Below are 17,742 nucleotides of genomic sequence, written 5' to 3' on the forward strand. Positions count from 1 at the left end.
GTAATGTCTACTGATCTGCTAAATGCCTCTTTAGTTGATGGCCAGCTTTATTCTGTTTCTACCAATAGATTTCAATCTGTGTGTGTGTGTGTGTGTGTGTGTGTGTGTACACACACACACACACACACACACACACACACACACACACACACATTAGTTTTGACTTAGCATGTCTTTATATTGTGAACAGCCCAACTACTACACTACATTCTTAAGCTTTGCACAAATGACTCACATGTTCCGTTACTTTTCCTCTGTAGTAATAAGTAAATACGAGGCTTCTCCAGTCGGACATCTATACGTCTGTAATATTACTCGACTGATTCCCTGTGCATTGTACTTGCATGGAAAAAAGTGCATACAGCATTTCAGTTTTCCATTCTTTAAATCAGGTGATCGAAAACTGTCCTGTAACTGGCATTCAAGTGCGAACTGATGATATTGGTGTGAAGAGGGTAAAGGCAGTGGAGACACAACACGGAACCATTGAGACACCTTGTGTGGTGAACTGTGCAGGTTTGCTGGCTTTCTTTTTCAAAGATGACAAATCCACAAATGTAACACAGTGTAAAGCAGTCTTTATGTAACCTGCAACTGCTCTCCTGATGTAAATGTATCCTGTAAAAGTGAAATCGCAATGAGCAAAGGAAAATCCATACACTTTTTAAGGATATTTGTTTGGTGTTAAAGGTAACACACTTATGACATTTTTGCCTTTCTGTGTTACCGCAGGTGTGTGGGCCACCAAGCTGGGAGAAATGGCCGGAGTCAAGGTTCCTCTCATTGCTATGCATCATGCCTATGTGGTAACAGAGAGAATCGAGGGCATACAGGTATGACCACCGTTCCTGGAGTCAGTGCTATCAGCTAATGTCAGAAATTGCCTCAAGAGGCTTTACGAGCCTGTAGATCCCTTCGTGCCTTTAGACCATTTGATTAAATGAGGAAGACTTTCCTAAAAAAAATCTTCAGCAGGAGGGCAAAAAAGGATTGAAGAAGTCCATAAAAGCAGTCGAGGATGGATACCTCTTAAAGTCGCAGCATTGCAGATTTACATCATAAATATTCAAAATGACAAACAAAAATTGTAAAGATGTATGAAAAATGACAACCCGTTCTACCTCCTAAAGCCACGTCCCGAATGATATTACAAAAATATAAAGTTAACGTTTTGTTTACATTTTTAACTTATTTGCAGTAAATGCTGCATTTGACAATGTTGTGTTACTAAGACATCATTGAATAAAAGAGGTGTTTCATTTTAATACATTTTTTTTTTAAATTTGTTTGTGAGTTTCCTTTTTACAAAGCAAGTTACTGTGATTTTAATAGGTTTACCAAATCTTCTCCGGGGGAATCATGAAGAAAGTTCAACATGCCCGGCTTTGTTTTATTTGGCTTTGCCAACATTATAGTGAAGCAATCAGGATAAGTGGGCACACAAAGCTGTTTATCAACTTGAAAAGTTAAACCAGGGTTTTGGAGTCTAGCTAGGATTGTGTTCATATGAAAGGGGCGTCTGACCAATCATAAACATGGACAGGTCTGCTGGCAGCAGAAAGAGAAAACTACGATTTTAGCAAAATGCTGTATGAAGAAGTAAAATGCATGGTACAGGCTGTAAGCAACAAAGCTGCTGCAGTGCAGAGAGGAAAGGCACTGTGTGTGTTTGTGTGTTTTAAGTGCCTTAATCTGTATTTCTGGAAATGATCTACTACACTGATAAAGTTTAATCTCTGTGAACCCAGAAAGGAAAGTGACCAAAAACACTGACTGTTACTTACAGTCAGTGTTTTTGGTCACAGGATATCAGTTCTCTGTCATTAAAACATGAGAAAATCTGATAGATTATAATTGTTACTCTGTTAAATTAATAGTTAATGTGTTTAGGATACTTTAATTTGTATTCTTTCAGCTACAGCCCTGGTGTTGTGTAACAGTGTGAGAGCAACTATAGAATAGAGTAGGTGCATAAGTTTAAATCTATTTAGCATTTTCTCTAATGCACACACAGTAAAGTATGGATATAGGCTCAAATATTTGCATCCACTCGCTTAAATCTTTTAAGAAGTGGTGCTGAGGGTTCTACAATGTCGTTTAACTTGAGGAGGCCAAGGTCTATTAACTTCTCATTAGTGATCATGATTGACTATAAAAGTTAGTTTCTCTTTACCAGCATAAAGTGGATTTGTTTGACAGCACTCACTTGTTTGACTAATACCCAAAATAATGGGAAAGTCCAAGGAACTCTGTGAAGATCTAAAGAGAATTGTAGAGTAACACAACTTGTACATAAGTAAAAGTTTTTCTCATGTGTCACTGAGGCCTAGAATAAGACCCAAGCTGTCACCCTCAGATAAAAAAAAAATTGGTAAGGGTGTTTAGGAACAACCCAGGAACCCTGTCGTGAACTGGAAACTGCTGGAACACCAGCTCACTGTCCACAGTGAAGCCAATCTGAGAACTTAGAGAATGCCGACCAAGAAAGAGCGGTGAGTGCTGGCCTTGTCAAGTTAAAAGATATTGTCAAACCTTCAGCGCCACTTATTAAAAGATTTAAGTAAATGTATGTGTATTTTTTACCGTGTGGATTATTGAATTGAATTGATATACCTTTTATTAGTCCCACAAGGGGAAATTTCATAAGGCTGCCGACCTATTGCACGCAATGGCGGCACCATCTTACCCTCCGACCATACATACATTACACAAAACATCACATGGGGAAGACAGGTCAGAGAGGTATAACAATGGGAAAATGCACCACACGAGGAAAGATAAGGAGGAAAAAAAATAACTCCCCCCAGACTGAGCTCCAACAGGGAGATCAGTTTGATTCCTTCCTTAATTCTTCGATAAGTCAGGGCCAAGCCAGCTCCGATTCGCCAGAACCCTGTTACCATGGTTCCGAATACTGTAGGTAGATATCTTCAGCACTCAGGCTCACCCAAGCCCAAACTTCTCGTTGAGAAAGGGGTGTCAATTGCATTTAGGGACCAGTTGATCCAATCCATAATTCCTCTTTTAGGTTTTAGAGAACAGACTGTGAGAGAGTGTTCCAGGGAAAAGTAATACAAAAAACACGAGACTAGACAAGGACATAAGAGGCTAAGCAGGGAAGCTAAGGAAGAGGAGGAGAGGAGAAAAGTGCGACCGCCTTCGTCAAGAGCAAGAGCAGAAGATTAGAGAACATCCAAACTAAATTCAAACGTGTGCACCAAGTTCTCTTTCCTTTTTTGAAGTCATTAAAGATGTATGCTGTACAGTGTTTCCCCCAGGGGTTAGTTACCACAGCGACGTACTCTCATGAGAGTTGACGTGAAAAACAACAGATTGTTTGCCAAAAGCGGGCGAATGTTTCAAATAACTCATTTCCTTTCATAAATACCAGACATATTATGGTATTGTTTCACTGCTACTTGGTGGCAACTGTTGCACGATGGTGTGTATTTAATGGCTAATTTATAAACAGTTTTTCAAGGTGGAGGAGGGTAATTCTGTCTGCATTAAGGTTATATAACCAGTAGGGGGCACTATGACCAAACAGATTTTCAGCCTGCGATGGCCCAGACTGTTGTTTTATTGTTTGCAATAATTTGTAATAGAAAAGTAAACAGAATAATTTGTGTGTATCTTTATATTAATGGGATGATATGTGAACCTGCATCTACTGGGGAAGCCCCTGTGTGTGTATACTTTATAACAGATGTTCACATGATTCACTGTATCTCTGTGATTGCGAGTCTTACGACTGTTAGATTAAATTAGTGTACACATGCATGACTGTGCTCATCTTCTCGAGGCTGGTGGTTGTAGGCGGTCTGTCAGCTCCCCTGTATTATGTAGTTTAAGAGGAGCTTAACCAGCATTACTGCTACATCACGTTCACAGACGTCAGCCCACACACAAAATGACACACTCGCACACTTGGATGTCAGGAAATCTGTTCCCACCAGAGTGTGCAACTTGTCAGGTCAAACATTTCATGTCATCTGTGTGCCTTTGTGTGACATGTAACCTCCTGGGAGGCTGTGGTGGCTTTAAAGTAAGGGGAAAAGAAACCATACCAGATTGTGTGAATACATGAAGGACAGAAGGTAGTGCAATGTTTAGTATTGATCACATGAAGGAAGCTGGCAGCTGCACCCAGTGCACAAGAGAGGGGAAATGAGCAGTTTGGCTTTTGTTATTTGGAGTGAGCGGTTTTTAAAATGTCAGCTTGTTCGCTGGTATTTTGGTTTTACCCGGAAAACCAGTTGGTGGGTAGAAAAGACCTCCATAGTGACGTGAATACAGATGAGACAACATACCTAAAATGTAACTATTTATTGAACATTTTTGCATAAATATTTATTAGAACACAATGAAATGATTACATGGTATGTTAGACACGATGCTGTGATGCATAAAGAAATGCTTTGGTTTATTAAGATAAGTCATTGTATGGACGACTGCTGCTGTAAACATTTTTAAGGCTGTTTTTTAGTCCCATGTTGTGATGCCCCTTTTGTACAGCTCTTAACATCTTATAAAAATGTAGCACTAAACAAAAGTGCACTTGTCTTTATATTCAGCTTCCAAGGAACCAGACTTTATTATAATTATTTAAGGTAGGATTTTTAGACATTTAAAAAAAAATCTTGACTGGTTTTTCGTACTTTTTTAATCCAGTCCTTTTATCTGACTATTTCCAGATTTTTTTCTTCTTCTTTTTTAATCCACTTAACCAACTGAACCCACTTAATCACTCAAGCATTAAAAAGGTATCAAACTCTAGGGATTAACCAGTATTGTGTCCACATATATTAGACAACTTAGCAAAGACACATTTTAAATTGTATCTTTAGGTGCTTTGTTTCTAGCAGCCTGTTGCAAGAACACATGAGGTCATAAAATCAATAAAAATGCCAAAGATAACATTTTGATAGGAATTAAACTGTATTTTTGGCACCAACAAGGTGATTCCCAAAAAGCTATTAGCTGAAAACCTGGCAAATGCTGACATAATGTGCAGTGTATTCTTAAAAATTGGTGAAGAAGAGGCCAATACTATCTACAGGAGATGAGCAGTATCTGAAAGTCATGTACTTAAGAAGTAGGAAATATCCAGCAAAGACTTGACACAGGACCTGAGAGATGCATCTAACCCTTTAGTTCACCGAAGCCTCATCAGTAATGGTCTCAGTGGAAGTTTGGCTGTCAAGAAGCCATTGTTAAAGAAGGGAAATATAGGAGAAAAGGTTGAGGTATGCCAAATTAAACAGGAGCATGACCAAAAATCAGAGGCAACAGAGCTTATGGAGCGATGACAAATTGCTGTCAGCAGGTACAGAAGAAGTCAGGAAAGAGAGACAAAAGTAAGTGTCTACATCCATCTCTAAAACAAATTGGAGGCTCGCATTTCAGCGAATGGTATTGGAGATGTTGTCAAAATGTATGGAATTATAATTGCACTTGAATCCACCATGCAGTATCAACTGGAAAGATTGTGGCAGCAGCTTCGTGTTTTTTAGAATGACAAGGAAACTCACTCTTGTCCATGTTTCAATAAGTCACTGCACCTGTTTTCCATTTTCCTTTAGAACATAAAGAAATTATTAGCAATTTAAAATTTTTATGAATAGCTTTAGACCAGCGGTCCCCAACCCCCGGGCCTTGGACCGGTACTGGTCCGTGAGTTGTTTGGTACCGGGCCATGAGAGTTGAGGCTCAGGTGTGAAATGTATGGTTTTCAGGGTTTTCAGCGTTATCTTGTTATTGTTTTTATCGTTTACTCGGTCTTCCTGGGTCTTTTCACGTGTGTTATGAATAAATCTTCTTTTTTTCGGTACCGGTACTAGTTTTATTTTGTTGTATTTATCCGCGACACCTTAAAGTCCAGTCCGTGGAAATATTGTCGGGCATAAACCGGTCCGTGGCGCAAAAAAGGTTGGAGACCTCTGCTTTAGACAGCCTTTGGGATTTCAGTCTCTGGAGCCTATCCCATCCATCCCTGAGCTCTTGTGACCCTGAATTGGATGTGCGATGAAGAAATTCACTCAATGGAGTGAATGTAGATTTTTATGAACTTGGAGAATTTAAACAACTATTTGGTAATAAAATTACTTTTTGTTTTTTTTTTTCATAAAAACCGTCCTTAACTGATTGTGTTCTCATTCCTTCGTGTTTTGATCCGTTCACTTTCATCTTCCCAGAACATGCCAAATGTCAGGGACCATGATGCGTCAGTGTACCTGCGCCTTCAAGGTGACGCTCTGTCTGTGGGCGGTTATGAAAGAAACCCCATCTTCTGGGATGAGGTAAGCTTGAATGTCATCCTGAGGTTAATTGTCAGATTCTCTTTCTATTCGTTTCAGTGAGTGCTGTGATAAAAGATTTAGCTTTGCTCGACAAAAAAAATCAAATACTTTAATTAGGAAGCTGAATAAACTCATCCAGTTTATATACTTCTCATGTGTCATTTTGACCTCATCTCTTATGTACCTTGTCTATTACTTTCTGCTGTATTAGTTTGGAGGTCAAACTGTATTCATAACAGCAGTCAAAAGTGTGTGTGTGTGTGTGTGTGTGTGTGTGTGTGTGTGTGTGTGTGTGTGTGTGTGTGTGTTAATTTTAAAGGAAAACTGTAAAAAATATTTAACATTCAGGGGAAATTGTTATTTGTTTTATTCCAAAAAACTGATATAAAGACTGATAGTTTGTGACCATCCTGCATAGCTTAGCATTAAGACGGAGGTACTATAAGAACAGTTAGCAGTTTTCTTCCATTCTTTATGATCACATCTTTTTACACTCCAATTTTGCTATTTCTCCCATAGTTTGCAGGATGCTCAGACTTGGTTTTAATATATGTATCCTATTTATTTTATTTTTTTTATGTTTTAGTTGTTTGTCTAGGAATCTGAATTCAGGATGTTTATGTGTGCTTAGCCTGAATACAGAACAACAGTAAGCCACTAATCTGGTTCTGTTTAAATTAGAGATGGACCGATCCGATATTACGTATCGGTATCGGTCCGATACTGACCTAAATTACTGGATCGGATATCGGAGAAAAATAAAAAATGTAATCCGATCCATTAAATATCACGAAAGCACCTCACAAAACTTGCAACGCGCCGTAACTCGCCTCAGAACGTTAGCAGTATGCATCACGTGATAGAGCGGCTGCCGCATGCGGGACCTGTCGGTGGTCTGGATAGCATGTGGAGCTTCGCTAGCAACCCGGCATTTCATCTCCGACAAAGTTATCCCCGAGAGAAGTAAAGCAAGTGTGTAAGTCCATCTCTGAATGTTTGTAAAGCATTCCTGCGTTAAGCTTAACAAACGATATATGGAGCGACTGCCTCTCCGGCTGCTACTTCAATCATGAAACTGCTTAACGATCAGCTGATCGGCTTTTCTGTCGGGAGTCCGTGTCTCTGGTTTGTTTTTGGCCCACTTTGCACCAGAAAGAGGAAACCAGCGGCTAAACAACAGCAGCACGTTTAAGCTTGATCAGCTGTTGTTAGAATGTATTTATTATTACTTTCTACTCCAGGATCTTTTTCTATGTAGCTGATGCTGGTAACTGTGCAGGGGCGGATCTAGCAAAGTTTAGCCAGGGGGGCCGATAGGGCATTAACAGGGAAAAGGGGAGCAGAAAGACATACTTTTCTTTCTTATTCTCATTTAAAATGTCGAGCTTTTAATAAATAATTATCTGACACCCAAAGTTTTAATTTGATGCAAAATGAATAGAAGTCCATTACTGTATATAGTAACTATTAAGTCTAATATATATACCCTAGTAAGCTATAGTACTTTTTCCTTTGGGAAGGTACCATCTGTGCAGTCTGCAATTTTGTTGAAGAAAGATGTTGAATCTATTTAATATTTCTTGAAAAATAATTGATTTCTGTGCATTTTTTTTCACACTGCATCAAATTAAGGTTGATTACGTCGATTAAGCATCATGAGGTGGAGCGTGAGGGGTGGTTCCCTATTTTTTATTTATTTATTTTTGTTGTTGCTGGGAGTTGGAACCCTATTAGTTAGATTGCTTAATATTTACACTAAGTACTCTTTAAAATACCAGAATAGGGAGGATGGTGTAGGTTTAAGTTTATTAGATTGATCAGTATTGCTGAACTATGAAATATTTTTTTTGCATACAGGTATAACAGAATAGCTTTAGTGTAGTTGTTGTTTTAAACTTGAGTATGAACTTATACAAAATGCAGCAAGATATTTAAAAAAAAACTGTTTTGTTGAAACACACTATATCGGATTCATATCGGTATCGGCAGATATCCAAATTTATGATATCGGTATCGGTATCGGACATAAAAAAGTGGTATCGTGCCATCTCTAGTTTAAATATTCCTACAGCCTACTGGGTCGACTTTATAGGTTTTTAATATGACAGACAAATATCAATTCTCTTATCATCTTTCTGTAAAGACACAAAGCTACAAATGTTGGACTTTAAGTATAAAAACTTGAGTAGCCATTATAAAGGAAAGCGCAACAAACTGTGTTTATGATGCTTCTGAAGGCACAGGAGTAGGTATAGTATACCTAGTAGGGAAAGAACAGGATTCCCTTTCCCCCCCCCAAGTTCTGTTGGAATCTTTGGCTTTTGTTGGATGATTTCATCAAATCCAGTGCCTTCAGGTCACTTACGCGAAGGCGAAGTTTATTAACCTTGATGCAAATAATGAAACAAAAAAGGGATCAAACGCTGACACTTTTGGAAAGTTTATTTTTCTCTAGAAAGTTTATACAGAAAACTATACTTAGAAAGGAAAAAACTAGTCCTATATTTGTATCCATTAATAAAACTGTTGCAAGTCTTATTGCCCACACTCCACATATATTTTATTTCTAATGTGCACAGTGATGAGCACAGTGCTCAAGAGGGGATAAGTCTATTGGATTTTAATTACCTCATACTCATTCTTTTAGCACAACCCCTGACAAACATTGTATTTTTAGCTCCGCTTGGGGTGAAATTTGTTTTATTGGAACATTAAAACCAAAGTACATCTGTAAAAGGAACTGAAGGCTCTGAAGACTAATTATTCGAACAACACTTTGGCAACTAGAAAAAGTCATTGTGCAAGCAGTTGCATGTTCCATGCAAAGACCGACTTTAGAGAGAGTTTGACTTTGGAGATTGATCTTTTTAAGAGCCTTTGAACTGACAGGTGGTCTTGGTCTTAATGGATTTGTACTTTCTCTCAAGGACAGGTTTTTAGAGCAGTTTGTTAAGTGGGCTGGCAGGAGGTTTGGTGGCATGCATTTATGCATTAGATACTTAAAACCTTTCACTCGTCATGCATTCCTTCTTGATTTATGCCTGTTTTTTTTCTTTAAGACTTTGGTCTTTTATACTATTCAGAAGTAATGAAAGCCATTAGACGTTTTCTGCAGGTCACCGATAATATCTTTTTGCCTGTCAACCTAACTTCCTGGCTTTCTGTCCTTCTGCCTGTCTGCAGATTCCTCAGTGGTTTTTACATATTAGAGGATTTCTTTGAGCGGAAGCAGCTTCTTTGTTCTCGTTCTGCAGCAGCTTTGATGTCTTAAAGCAAGTGGAAGAAGAAAGAATAGATACCAAAAGGAGAATTAGCAAGGAGACGTGGAGAATAGAAGAAGCGGAGTGATTGAAGATGAGCTAGATTGATGGCTTGGGAAGGATTGGGAGAAGTGTGGTGCCTAGGACAAAGGTATCTGCTTCTCAGATACCCCAGTTGAGTGTCAATGCCCGGTAATAGTGCAAAACTCTTTGTTCACATGAAAGCAGCTACTGTCAGCTTAGGCATCCATATGACATTAAAGTCTTAATCGAAGCTGAGAGTGTCACAGCAGATGGTAATTGTGAAGCCAAAGGAATTTCCTTCAGTACGTCCTCTGTACTTGACTGTAGACCATAACCATCTATCTAACTTAATCACTTATGTTCAACATTTATAAAAACGGGTTGATATTGTTATCCAGTGTTCTTGTTTTGTTTTTGTTTAGGCATGTCTGTTACATAATTAAAAAAAATTGAGGAAAGTAAAGTAAAAGTAGATGAAAGAGTGAATCAGGGCAGGAATTGAGAGAGAAATACGTGACTGATAAAATTGCTGGACAGCTCTGGTGTGCTGGACTTTCCACTTTGAGTGCCCTGAGTCAGCCAGATTAGTGTTTGATGGGAAGGTGGGGGGTGGGGGGTCGTCTGTGCTGCTGGCCATTAGTTGTAGGAGTTAGAGGCTGGATTTTGGTGTGGCTGAAAAGGAGGGAGTTACAGAACTCCAGATTGGAGCAAATTAAAGCTTGGACAAGATACTGAGATGAGAGGAAGGGCTGATTTGACAGATGTTTCTGTGGTGAGGAAGAGTTGATTTAACAGATGCTACAGGATGTGTTGTGGCTGCAGCCTTGCTTCCTCCAGTCACATATGAAGAGGATAAAAGAGCACAGCAGTATTTTTGACACTGGCACTGCGGTGGTACATCAGCATTGAACATCACAGTAGTAGTGCTGACTGTAGCCTACAAAGACACACAAAGAAAAGGAAAAATATTAAAATGCACCATTATTCAGTGCTCGTTTTACTGCTCATTTGCATTTTCTCAAAAATCTTCAATTCAATTTTTCTAATTAGATGTGGTCCCTATTTATGTGATTTGGTGTCTTCCTCAAACAGAACTCATTTTCAGTGTGAAAATTCGTTTCAAAATTGGTGTGTTTTAGGGGTAAAAGAGAGAAAGTAAATGTGTGCTGCTATTTTAAGGTTACTCAAGGTTTCAAGGTTATTGGAAGTAAGCCAGTCATTTATTATCAGTGTGCCTTTATTTATTTATTTATTTATTTTTCAATATTTCCCAGGTGTCTGATAAGTTCGCCTTCAGCCTGTTCGATCTGGACTGGGATGTCTTTATGCAACATATTGAGGGTGCAGTCAACAGAGTTCCTGCTCTGGAACAGACTGGCATTAAGTCCACTGTCTGTGGACCAGGTACGCGCGCGCGCGCGCGCGCGCGCACACACACACACACACACACACACACACACACACACACGCACATGCTCAGTTGTGTTCCCATCACCTCATGGGGAATTACATTTACTGAGGTCGTTTCCTGGAGACTTACTCTATCTGCAACCTCCTAACATTAACCCTTCCACTAATCTTAAGCTTAAAGTCTACATGCTAAGATGTAGATATGTGTTTAACATTACAGGGATTTATGTCCCTAAAAACAAAGCAGGGCATCTATTTGTGACTATGTGTAAGCGGACATATATATCCCCACAGGAAAAATGCAATCATGCACACATACAAGCACTAGTTCAAAAGAAGCATTAATCTTTGAGCAATTCCTCCATGCCTTTCCCTACAAATCCTTATGCATTACAGCAGCAAACAAGCAACTTTCACAACACTTTGGATGCATACTGTGGTTGCCCATGAATATGTAAACTAGCGAGCTGTATGCCATGTTTGCAGAGGAGATAGTTTGATTAGCTCGAGCCTGACTTCCTGTGCAGGTAATATCACATTGCCCAGCTGGTTATGTGAGCTGGTCTGTAGCCATGCTTTGTGGTTTCTGATTTGAGTTTTTCATTATTTTAGCCTGGAGCAGCAGTTTGGAATAATGATCAGAATGATTTTGTGAGGATAGAAAAGTAAAACAGAGTGATAAAATGAAAGTACAAAAGACATTTAGAAGGAACTTTGACAAAAAGCAAACATACAAAAAAGAAAATGTTAAAGGGAAATAATAATTGATAACATAAATTTTACAGAGATGAAATAAAGACAAAATGATGGAAGAAAAAATAAAGATAGAAGTCTGAAAAGCTGTCTGTTCTTCTTATCTGTGCCCTTGGCTTTAAGTCCTGCAGGTTTTCATTTTATGTTTACTGGATAAGCTTGCTGCGTTAAACAAAACATTTTCAGAGTGAGAAAATGTTACTAACGAGAAATGAGAAGTTACTAAGGCACCTTTGGCATTTCCATGAGGATACAGCAGGCTAAATGAAGGAGAAATTTCAAATATAAATCGAATATTATGAGTTCCATCAGTATGTGCAATTCACCACTCAGAGAGACTTATTTATATAGACAGAAGTATGGAAAATTGAGTTAAAGGTTTACGGTGTTTTCTTTTGGAATATTCAGCAGTTAGTCTAATGTTGCTAAAAGACATATTCACACGCATGTGTTTGTAGGTATTTAAGAGAAAATATCTCTTTCGGCTTGGTTCAGTTGAGTAATAAAAGTACTGATATCTTAATGTATCTGCTGCAATTTCTCTGTTACATAAGACATTGTTAGTTTTAAAGTTTGCGTGTATTGGATTTTTGAAAAAGTTATTATTGCATTGCAGAACTTGGCTAAAGTTGCCTTTAAACAACTTCCAGCTCTCCAAAACCACCCATCCAATCTGTGGTTTTTAACGCAAGTGGAAATAGAAAAGGACACATTACGGTTTAATGAACAGCCAGCCTGCCGTTATGGTTAGGAGGCATTTACTGACCACAAACGGCTCGCTAAGTTTCAGTGTTGCACACAGCTGTTCTAAAGTCTCAGAGGACCAAGCCTGACCAAAAACTAAATGATAAATGGTGGCTTGCCAACTAAAATGAAAAGTTCTGAGCCTTAGCCTTGTCACAATTCCTCCCCACACTTTTATATCTTGTGCAAAACTAACACATCCTGTACTGTCAGATTGTCCACCGAATATAGAGACGCATTTCTTATTATATCCGCTAACATGTCAGATGATTCGGCGCTCAGACTGCTGATATCATGTTAAGACTGAAGACATCACATCTTTAAATCATCTAATTTGTGGAAGATCTGCTGCCATGTTTGATCATGAATATTTTAAAAACTACTAAAGACAAAAGCCTGAATTTTTCACTGGCCTTTCGTTTTGTAAAAATGAATCAGGATCTGAGATTTTGGATAGATATATCAAACATGACTATTTAAAATATGAAACACAAAATCAAGCTGCCCTGTAAAATACCATATTTGCGCAAACACTAATAAAACATTGCAAAAGGAAACTAGAATTCTGAATGGTTTATAGTCGAGTTTCAGAATAATGCAAAATGAAACTTTTTGAATAGATTAACACGAATTCATGGTCATAAAGTGCTATTTTCAATTAACTTTCACAATGGATTGAGAAAATATGACAAGTTGTATCACAAAGACAAAAATATCAGTAGTTAGTCTCGTCCGATTCTTGCAGGATTCAGTCTGGAAGTCAACTGCCTGATTCCTGCTTGCCTGTAGCAACTGTGGCATTAGGATTTGGGTTGGGTTAGGGGGTTAGGGTCTTGCATTGGAATACAGATCACAAGTGGACACAGCAACTTTACATTGCTACTTACGTGAAAGAGGCTACTAATCCCGTTTTAACTACTTTGAATTGTTGTGCTATATTTATTTTCATATGTGAAAAGTCTTACATCAGTACTTGTTGGGTTCTTTGCATTGTTATCGCCTCTTAGTATTTTAAGCTTACCCTGAATTATAAGATCTCTGATGGGCGTCAGATCTGGAAACGGTAGGTAGAGTATGTATCAAAATGAAAAATATGCAGATATTTATTGTTACTGAGCACATTATTTTACTGATATTTTTGTTTTACACTTTGTCATGTTTACTCAATGCAGCATGAAATTTGGATTCCTTCTTCATATTTGTGACAAGGAATTTCATATTAAAAAGTATTCTACCTGCTTTATTCTGCATTATTGTGAAATTGGGTTATATACACTTCAGAAAATGTTAGTATTTGTATGTATGCAACGTGATGTTTGTTATTAGTGTGTGCTCGCATAAGTGACTTTTTTTTGGGGGTTTTTTCTTCATATCTTGAGTAGATAATACTGTGACTTTTTTTTAAATCTCTCTGTTCAAAATTACAGACCCTGATTCATAAGAAAGGTCCGGGAAAATTTCAGGCTTTCATCTTTTGTACTTTTTGAGATATTCATGCTCAGACATACCAAAAAAAAATATCCATCTCTAATTTTTAGGCAAACTGGAGATGGATGAGCATAAAATCTTCTCAACATTTGATGATTTGGCATGGAATGACCCAAAGCCAGAGATGACACTGATAAAATAGCCAAAGTAGTCAAATGTCCATCTATCAGTCCTTTTTCTTCTGCATATCCAATTCTGGGTCATGCGTGGACTGTATCCTATTCGAGCTACCACAGGAGCTGAGACTGACTCCTGTGACGAATTGGATAGAAACATTTTGTTCCCACCTTTATCACAAAGTTTCTCTTTGTTATTGTTTCAGAGTCCTTCACAGCAGACCATAAGCCTCTGATGGGAGAAACACCAGAGGTCAGAGGTTTCTTCCTGGGCTGTGGCTTCAACAGTGCTGGTAAGTTCTGCGTCAGCTGACAACTGACAGTCTGAAGAAATAAAATAGTCAGAGGTGAGAAAAGAGAGGAAGGGAGGCAGGGAGTGAGCGAGAATCCCAGAGAGTGCAAAGACATCTTAGATTAAATGGTTAGCTTCATCAACTTTGCCTTAAAGAAACAATACATACACTGCACTCACTGATTATTTATTATAAAGTACTTCATCTTTAATAGCTTTCCCTTGAGGAATCTATGAAATGATTCTATGAAATGATTCCTCAAGGGGTGACAAAGGTCGAAGAAATCTTCTTAGAAAACAAATGGGCAAAAATAATGAAGAAAATAAGGGAAATGGCCAAAGAATTTTTTTCTTAGACTCTGACCTAGCCTTCACCAGTCTCTCAAGGCACAAATGAATAATAGAGTGGTTTTCATTTTTCAGCTTTCATCGAGAACATACACATACACGCAGGCACACACAGAAACAACCCGAGTAACTCCATTACTTCACTCAGGGATGAACTTTCTACTGACATTAGAGAAGGAGGAATGCGAGGATCTCAGCGGTCTGAAAAACAGAGAGAGGGGGCGTAAAGGGTAAAGTAATCACCATAAGCATTAAGACAATTCAGACAAAGCCTTTTTTTTTCTGCACAAGAGCAAAAGACTATGGGATCCGGCTCTGCAGTCCTGACAGACGCTTGGGAGACGCAGTGAAGTGAAGACCTGATGTGTGGGCATCTCGACACTCATATGTTACACAGACCTCCCTCTTCTGTATTTTCTTTTCTTTCAGAGGTGTAGTTGACTCGCTGCAAATTAATGAGTGGTCCTTGATGTTTACCACTGCTTTTCTATTCCGCAACCACTTAACCATGAAATATTCTGTCCACCACCCTGATCAGAGTACTAACACGTCCTTCGAGTACTGCCTCATATTATACCTGAAAACAGTGGTAAAACTTGCCAATAGGCTTCTTCTCATAAAAATAATAAATTGTCATCAGTTTGGATTATTAATTCATGGCAGCTCAGTGAGCAAAAAGCTAAATGTTCAACAACCTCATGTGAGAGGCCGACCCCCATCTGTTATTCTCTGGTAATTAATAACTATAAAGTGAGCTTGGGACTGTTGGCATTACATTTTCTTTTCTACATTTACATAGAAACACAACCTGCCCGTGTGAATAGAGGTGGTTACAATGCTGTCGTACCCATTTTATTTTTTAGTGTAATGCCGGGTACTAGCTCAGTGAAATGGGCCTAGTATTACTAATATCACACCTGAGTCATTTTCACACATGCACAGCAGCCCTGAACTTTCCTAAACATTACATGGTGGAGCTGTGCTGCCTGCTCTATGGTACAAAATCAGTGTAATGTCCCATGTAGCTTATGTGTGAATTAAGCACGTAATTGTCATGCGAATTCACAGACAGTGAGTGGGAGTCGTGAGGCTGGTCTCCTGCGTGTGTTACCCGCTCACCAAAGGGAGTGCTTCCTGTAGTGAGAAGACTATTTGCACGTCTTGCAAGTATATACTTTTAAAAACTAGAGTTTGGGGAAAGCAGCGGTACGACCAGCAGCACAGAGGAGAGCAGGCATCAGTGATGCAGGTACTGTCTAAGTTGGAGATTTAGTATGACGTGTAGATGTATTGCAGATGTGCAGTAAGTGTGGGAAGGCTAAAGCAGCTTAAATAGTGTGCCCTGCATAAGAAACTGGATGTGCAGAAAGGCATTTGGAGCATCAGTTGATGTGGGCTGCCATTGAGATCAGCCGATCTGCTGGGACTGAGCTTGACTTCGTAGCCTGCCTGAACTGTGCTCGATTCGCACTCAGCATCCACACACACAAAGGAAACACTGATGTGCCATGTCGTCCCTTCTTCACACTCTCTGCATCTGTCACTCTTTCTTCCCCTGTCTTTATGCCCCTCTGACAAGGAAACGGCATCTTTCGCATTTCCAGTGACACGGCTGTCTTGGCTCAAGGCCGGGCACGGAGAGGCAGGAAAGTTCAGAGACCAAGGGGTCACTTTTGATAGATAGTCATTGAATGCTCTTTACTTGCTGGAGCTAAATTTGGTCTCCAAGCAATCACCAAGCCTTCAGACTGGTTGAAGTTGTATTTGTTGCCTGGCAACCTTTGGATACTTATTCTTGGTGTCAAACCCATCATGCTTAACATTTAACTGTTCTTGTTTATAAAGGCATTTTTTATTCTTCTTTCTTTTAAAGCTATGAACTGCAGCCCCTCTTACCCGGCTGCATCCTTGTCTTGCTAACAATCACAGGAATAAGCACCTTTATTATTTCTTATTGTGCACAATAAGAAATAATAAGGATACTGGTGCTGATGTAAATCTTAGAAAAAAACTGTCTTCTGTTTTTTGGCCAACTTTGTTGGCTCATAAAATGGAAGCATTAGTGTGAACGTGAAGCCAAAAGAGGATCAAATTTCTAACTTAGAAAAATTATTGAAGAGGGCATCACGAAACACACTCTCTGCATTCTGAGGAGAGTATTGTTAATTTCAAGGTGAAGAACATACTGACTCTAAAGTTCTAGTTATTTTAGTGCTGATTATATGTGCTATATTCAAATAACCAAAGCCTTTAAGTAAAGAGTAAAGCATTTGTGGCAGTACTTGGCTTTCTATATGTTAGAAGAGAAGGTTAAAAACACTTAAATGTGTGAACTGTAATATATGAAATTGTGTATGAAGTACATGACGTTTTCTCCTTGTTGTGGAGGAGCTTTGGCTCATTCATCTTTACAACTTCGCTTTAGTTCCTCGAGGTTTGCAGGCGTTTGTTAATGTACAGTTCCTACAGCATTTGGGATTATTGTTCTGATGAATGACCCATCTTAGGCCAAGCTTTAGCTATCACACAGATGGCCTCATATCAAGACCAGCATTCAAATGTTTAGCTAAATATGAAGACTAGGATTTTAGAGTACTGACTATCCTGGCTCTGAGGACTAATTCATTTAGTGTGTCTTGTTTGTCTAACTTCTGAATAACACATCTTGATATGCAGCACTAAATGCTGTTTTAAAATTTTGGATTAATGCGCTTGCTAATCTGCTGAAGAGGATATTGGAAAAGATTAAAAAAAAAAACAATTGTGCATGTTTTCCTGCTCTTTCTAAGCATCGGTGGTATTGCTGGCAGCACCGCTGTAAACGTCAAGAAGAAGAATTTGACACCGAGGAGATTAGATGACACATAATGACCGTGAAAGGGGCAAATATTTGCACGGCATAAACGCGAGGAGGAAAAGGGACGGGTTAGAAGGGGACGACAGAATGAGTGGAAGCTCAAGCACGAGGATTTACAAGTATGGAAACTCACACATCAACCCAGTTATCT

At 38.9% G+C, this 17,742-nt stretch overlaps 1 protein-coding gene across 1 annotated transcript in view; it reads left to right on the plus strand.

Moving 5' to 3' along the window:
- The window catches only part of sardh (sarcosine dehydrogenase), a 45,177-nt gene that overhangs the window by 3,454 nt on the left and 23,981 nt on the right, over positions 1-17,742 (plus strand). Inside the window, exons 6-10 of the mRNA XM_085413683.1 lie at positions 393-516; positions 733-833; positions 6,195-6,299; positions 10,858-10,987; positions 14,301-14,387. Coding sequence (XP_085269809.1) covers positions 393-516; positions 733-833; positions 6,195-6,299; positions 10,858-10,987; positions 14,301-14,387 — 547 coding nt within the window. The remainder of the gene's footprint in view (positions 1-392; positions 517-732; positions 834-6,194; positions 6,300-10,857; positions 10,988-14,300; positions 14,388-17,742) is intronic.

This window comes from Rhamphochromis longiceps, linkage group LG7 (genome assembly GCF_057381845.1).
Source record: "Rhamphochromis longiceps isolate RC_006_pf linkage group LG7, R_longiceps_female_GT1.1, whole genome shotgun sequence".
NCBI classification, from domain to species: Eukaryota; Metazoa; Chordata; class Actinopteri; order Cichliformes; family Cichlidae; genus Rhamphochromis; species Rhamphochromis longiceps.